This window comes from Cariama cristata, unplaced genomic scaffold, assembly GCF_000690535.1.
Source record: "Cariama cristata isolate BGI_N322 unplaced genomic scaffold, ASM69053v1 scaffold34695, whole genome shotgun sequence".
Lineage (NCBI taxonomy): Eukaryota > Metazoa > Chordata > Aves > Cariamiformes > Cariamidae > Cariama > Cariama cristata.
Window position 1 is genome coordinate 1 of NW_009618679.1, and position 5,233 is coordinate 5,233.

The 5,233-nt window shown below is 52.6% G+C and overlaps 1 protein-coding gene across 1 annotated transcript; it reads left to right on the forward strand.

Annotated features, from left to right (window-relative positions):
* Window positions 1-479: 479 nt before the first annotated feature.
* On the forward strand, window positions 480-4,972 carry GLUL (glutamate-ammonia ligase). Its single transcript, XM_009700955.1, has 6 exons — window positions 480-676; window positions 1,973-2,134; window positions 2,402-2,548; window positions 3,028-3,155; window positions 3,320-3,519; window positions 4,543-4,972. The coding sequence occupies exons 1-6, from the start codon at window positions 511-513 to the stop codon at window positions 4,859-4,861; spliced, it is 1,122 nt and encodes a 373-aa protein (XP_009699257.1). The 5' UTR covers window positions 480-510; the 3' UTR covers window positions 4,862-4,972.
* Window positions 4,973-5,233: the final 261 nt, after the last annotated feature.

A 5,233-nucleotide genomic window follows, 5' to 3' on the forward strand; every position in this document is an offset into this window, starting at 1 on the left:
TGTTGCTTGTTTTTGCGCTGCCTCCTGCCCTTGGGTAACTTCAGAGCAGCCGATCTGAGAAGGCAACTGGGGCTGGCAAGCTCTCCTCGCTGATCCAAGTATTTTAAGAAAGCCCCGGCTAAGTTTTCCTGTGCGTTAGCCTTGCTCCGGAGCGGTGGTGAGTGTGGAGGTGAAAAGTTCACATAGGGCTGAGGAGCACTTTTGAACGCTGTTGCTTGGTGGATAAGACCTAGTTTATCGGCAGGAGTTTGGGTGTTAATGGGACGCTTGGAAGGCATCACTTTCCAAGGCAGGGCTTTCCCAACTGCCGGCGTCTGCCTGAGCTGCCGTGTTTTCTGCCTGCAGAACGGGATGGGATGGCTGGAGATGGCAGCCAGCCCCATGGCCGAGGTGTCTTGTGCTCCTCCTTGGCTGGCGGGGTGAAAAAATCTGGGAGCGCAGGGAAGGGCTCACAGTTAGCGTTTGGTTTTGTATCCTCCCTGCAGGAACCCCCTCGTCCGATCTGCAGCCATGGCCACCTCAGCGAGCTCCCACCTGAGCAAAGCCATCAAGCACATGTACATGAAGCTGCCGCAGGGGGAGAAGGTCCAAGCCATGTACATCTGGATCGATGGGACAGGGGAGCATCTCCGCTGCAAAACCCGCACGCTGGACCACGAGCCCAAGAGCCTTGAAGGTGAGAGGGCAGGTGCAGGCTTCGCAACCCCTCACCGGGTGGAGAAAGCGGTCGTGCTTGGCTGCTCCGGAGAAAGGATGCCGTTTTTTCACGGCAGAGGGATGGTGTTTGGGGAAGGTCTTGCTCCTCACCCCCTTCCAGTTACCTCTTTCCCCAGATACCCCAGGGGCGTGTTGCCAGCTCCCCAGATGTGGAGTTTCAATGAGATGCCTGGGGTTGGGAGCCCATCCCTGGCTCTGCCCCTGCTGCGGAGGGGGCTGTTGGCAGGGGCTGGGGGCTGTTGGCAGGGGCTGGGCGGCCCATTGACTCTCGAGTACCCGTTTTGGCCGGAAGTAGTTTGGCAGAAGAAAGTGGAGGGGAAAGAATGGAGCTATCCGGTGTAATTAAGAGCTTGTGTCCCTCAGAACAAACAGTCCCAGCTTACACAATAATAGCATTAGGATTTTCCCCAGGTTGCCATGGTGCTGGCTGGAGACAGTTATGAAATGAAAATACTGTGTGTGACTGAGCAGAATTATCTCAATTATTTTTTTTTCCCCTCCCTTTTTTTTTTTTCTCTTCACCCCCCCCCACCTTCTCATTTTCCCTTTTCCCTCTTAAGGGAGTGGTTGGCAGGTTGGCACAGCTCCTTGGAAATCTTTGTGCTTCCCATCCTCCCGCTTTCCCCCCAGGATATGGAGGAGATAACGTTGCCCCGGGTGGAGTTCACCGCTGCTCCCGCTGCGCTTTGACCTGGAGAGCAGTGTGCAGCCAGGAGGGGTGGGCGAGTGGCCCAAACCAGCCGTACTCCTCCTCCTCCATATAAGACTCTACCTACGTGGGATTTGCTTTCCCACCTTCTCCAGGCCATGCGGCACGGATAGGGGTATTTCATGACTCCCCTCGTTCCTACAGCTTGAAGATATCTCATCCTCTGCCCGCTTGCCCAGCTGCCTCTGCGAGGCGACTGGGTGCTCTGCTCGTCCCCGTGGTTGTTGTGACATGGGAAACCTCCTCAGTGCTGCTCTGCTCGCTTGGGCTTGGCCCGCAGCCCAGCTCCTTGTGTTTCCCAGGGTGGCTGGGGAGTTGCAGTCCCCTGTTTTTTGTTTGTTTTGTTTTTGGTTGTCTTTTTTTTTTTTTGGTTTTTTTTTCCTTCCCCCATTTGGAACAAAATCCGCTGAGCTGGGATTAAACCTATTGTAGGCCTGTTCTCTATAAGCATCTTCACCTCTGTAATACCGCAGGGTGGCAGGGAGCCCGTCCTCCTGGTGACCGGGGACCCTGGGTCACTGTGACTCGTTCCTCTCTCCACTCCAGATCTCCCCGAGTGGAATTTCGACGGCTCCAGCACCTTCCAGGCTGAAGGCTCCAACAGTGACATGTACCTCCGACCTGCTGCCATGTTTCGGGACCCTTTTCGCAAGGATCCCAATAAACTAGTTCTCTGCGAGGTCTTCAAATACAACCGCCAGTCTGCAGGTGAATGGACCTTCTCTTGGTGGAGGTGGTGTTTCTGGGGAGGGGAAAGGGAGAGCTATCCGAACGCTGTTCGTGCCCTTAGCATCGTGCATGACACGGAAATAATCCCTGCCCTCAAAGCAAAAGGCAACCAAAGTGCTGGTGGTGGAGCAAGGGCTGGTCCTGGGATTCTTCACCAGTGCTGCTGGGACATAAACCGTAAAGAAAGTGGAAATGGGGAGTGGACGTGGAGATGCTAATAAGCATCCTGTTGCTTTTCCATTCTAGAGACAAATCTCCGACACACCTGCAGGCGGATTATGGATATGGTGTCCAACCAGCACCCCTGGTTTGGGATGGAGCAAGAATACACTCTTTTGGGGACAGACGGACATCCGTTTGGCTGGCCTTCCAATGGCTTCCCTGGACCGCAAGGTAACCTCTCGGGAGTCTGCGCTGGACCAAGTCAGGATTCCTTAACGCCGTGTTTGAACTGTAATCCATGTGATGCAACCTGAGCGCTTCAGGCAAGCGGAAAGATTCGAGGTGTTTCTAGAGCTGAAGGTGGACGGTAGCAAGCAGGATATTGGCAAAAACTAACTCATGAGATTAAGATCGTTACAAAAAGGCTAAGATGGTGGTTGGCCCACATCCAAATTTGCTGCTTGGTTTGTTAGTCTGCAAGTGACTTAAACTCATGCTCAGCATGACAGAGCATAAGCCCAGACTCTGAGGAGACTTGTTCTCCGTCAATGCTCCGCTAGTCCTTCCATAAAAACCAGATTTTGGGGCTTTTCCACACATCCCAAGCCTTTGGAGAGTTCTTCCCTGCGTGTGCTCGGTCTTCGCTGAATTTAAGCCTTTTTCCTTCTGGAAACTGATGTTCCCCTTGCTGTTCACCTGTGCTGTTGCAGGTCCGTACTACTGCGGTGTAGGGGCGGACAAAGCTTACGGCAGAGACATTGTGGAGGCCCACTACCGAGCGTGCCTTTATGCTGGTGTGAAAATTGGAGGAACCAACGCAGAAGTGATGCCAGCCCAGGTAAATTGTTTTGGATGCCTTGTGGGATGAGATAGTCCAGAAAAATCCCCAAATTTTGGCTCCGAGCCATGTAGTTTTATCAACAGTCGGAACGTAAGGGGGTGGGAAGTGTCTCGCTGCGAGTGTCTCTGCATCACTGAGCCGGTGACTCCTCCTTCTTGTAGTGGGAGTTCCAGGTGGGACCATGCGAAGGGATTGAGATGGGGGATCACCTCTGGATTGCACGCTTCATCCTCCATCGGGTGTGCGAAGACTTCGGTGTCATTGTGTCTTTTGATCCCAAACCCATCCCTGGGAACTGGAACGGTGCTGGCTGTCACACCAACTTCAGCACCAAGAACATGAGGGAAGACGGAGGTCTCAAGTAAGCTGGTTGTTTGTTTTTTTTTTTGAGATGGGCCAGTGGCATGTGTTTACTAGGCAGCAGGCTGGACTTGGTTGGTAGCAGCAAGCTTTCTGCAGAGCTTTGGACGACATGGGAGATTTCACTCTGCTTGGCGTTAGGTTTGAGCCTTTCTTCTGGCTGTTTGCTGTTTGTTGGGTTTTTTTTTTGTGGGTTTTGTTTTATTTCCTATAATGATACATTCTCCTCTTGGTGCTGGGTGGGAAATTCAGCCAGCAGCACAGCTCCATCAGTGCTGACAGCAGCACAGGTGGCCAGGATGCAGCTATTCGTAACGGGCTGTCCAGCTCTTGATCTGCCAGTGCTGGAGACAAAGAAACAAATAAACTCAGCGTAGGCTTTCCCCGCCCCCGTATAACCATGATGAAAAGAGAAAGACCATTTGCTTCTGTCTAGGCCAGGCTGTGGAAGCAAATGCTGTGTTTTCTTAAACATGAAGATCCTGGAAATGTAAAAGGCCATAGGGGATGGATGTGGTGAGTGCAGGCAGGGACCTTAGAGCACTGGGTTGCGGTGGAGCTCTAAGAAGGGATTCCTCCTGGCAGCTGTGTTTTCTTACCTTAATCTTAGTGATGCCCAGAAATAATGAGCCAACCTGTGACCATGTGAGCTTCCCAAATAGAGACTTCTGTGAGGAGAAATCTCCCTTCTGAGAGCAGGTTCCCCAATGGCAACGAGCCTGTGGGATTTGGCCATGGGTGGAACTGGTGGTCTGTCGTGCACAGCAGTCCCGAGGGACCCTGTGGGATTTGGCCGTGGGGATCTTTTTCCAAGAGCCTGCCTGGGTCAGCAGTAGGAGTGGAAAGAAGCCCTGTGTTGAGATGATCGGAAAAGTGGGTTGTAGGGTGTAGGGCTTCATCATAAAGCGGCTTGGGGACAGCGATGGATCTGTTGTCACTTTGACGCAACAGTCAAGAGTGGCTCAGCTTGTCCCATCCATCAGACGTTCACTGTGTCTTCCCCTCGTCCTCGCTCCCTTCGCAGGCACATTGAAGAGGCCATCGAGAAGCTGAGCAAGCGTCACCAGTACCACATCCGTGCCTATGACCCCAAAGGGGGGCTGGACAATGCCAGGCGCCTGACGGGTTTCCACGAGACATCCAACATCCACGAGTTCTCCGCTGGCGTGGCTAACCGCGGCGCCAGCATCCGCATCCCCAGGAACGTGGGCCATGAGAAGAAGGGCTACTTTGAGGACCGCCGGCCCTCCGCCAACTGTGATCCTTACGCTGTGACAGAGGCTCTCGTCCGCACGTGTCTCCTCAACGAAACTGGAGACGAGCCTTTTGAGTACAAGAACTAAGGAGACTGCGCCCACAGACACCGCCTTCCCCCCCGCACTTCCCACCCCCCTAAACTTCCCTTCTAGATGTAATCCCGAGGGTACAAGATAACACATTTTGTGTCTCAGTAACTCTTGTTGTCTTGAGGTGGGGAGGAGGGCAAATTTAGTTTTATCAATGTCTGTTTGTCATTGATTCTTCAGAAAAGACGAGAGGAGGAGAAGGTGTTAGAGAACTTTTAACCACTGTTTTATTTTTTTTTTTTTTTTGGTCTAATTCATGTGTACATCTGATGGGATCCAGTAGCTTCCAGGGACAGACTGCACAAACAAAAAGCCAGCAGGCGAGTGGAAAGCTTAAAACTATAGCTGACTTCCCCAAGAGTCAAATTT

What these genes read in the sequence shown, in the direction of transcription:
- GLUL (XM_009700955.1), top strand. Translation starts at nt 511, where the DNA reads ATGGCCACCTCAGCGAGCTCCCACCTGAGCAAAGCCATCAAGCACATG. An exon ending in ATACAACCGCCAGTCTGCAG is followed by an intron (nt 2,135 to 2,401) that starts GTGAATGGACCT and finishes TTTCCATTCTAG; the next exon opens with AGACAAATCTCCGACACACC. An exon ending in CAGAAGTGATGCCAGCCCAG is followed by an intron (nt 3,156 to 3,319) that starts GTAAATTGTTTT and finishes TCCTTCTTGTAG; the next exon opens with TGGGAGTTCCAGGTGGGACC.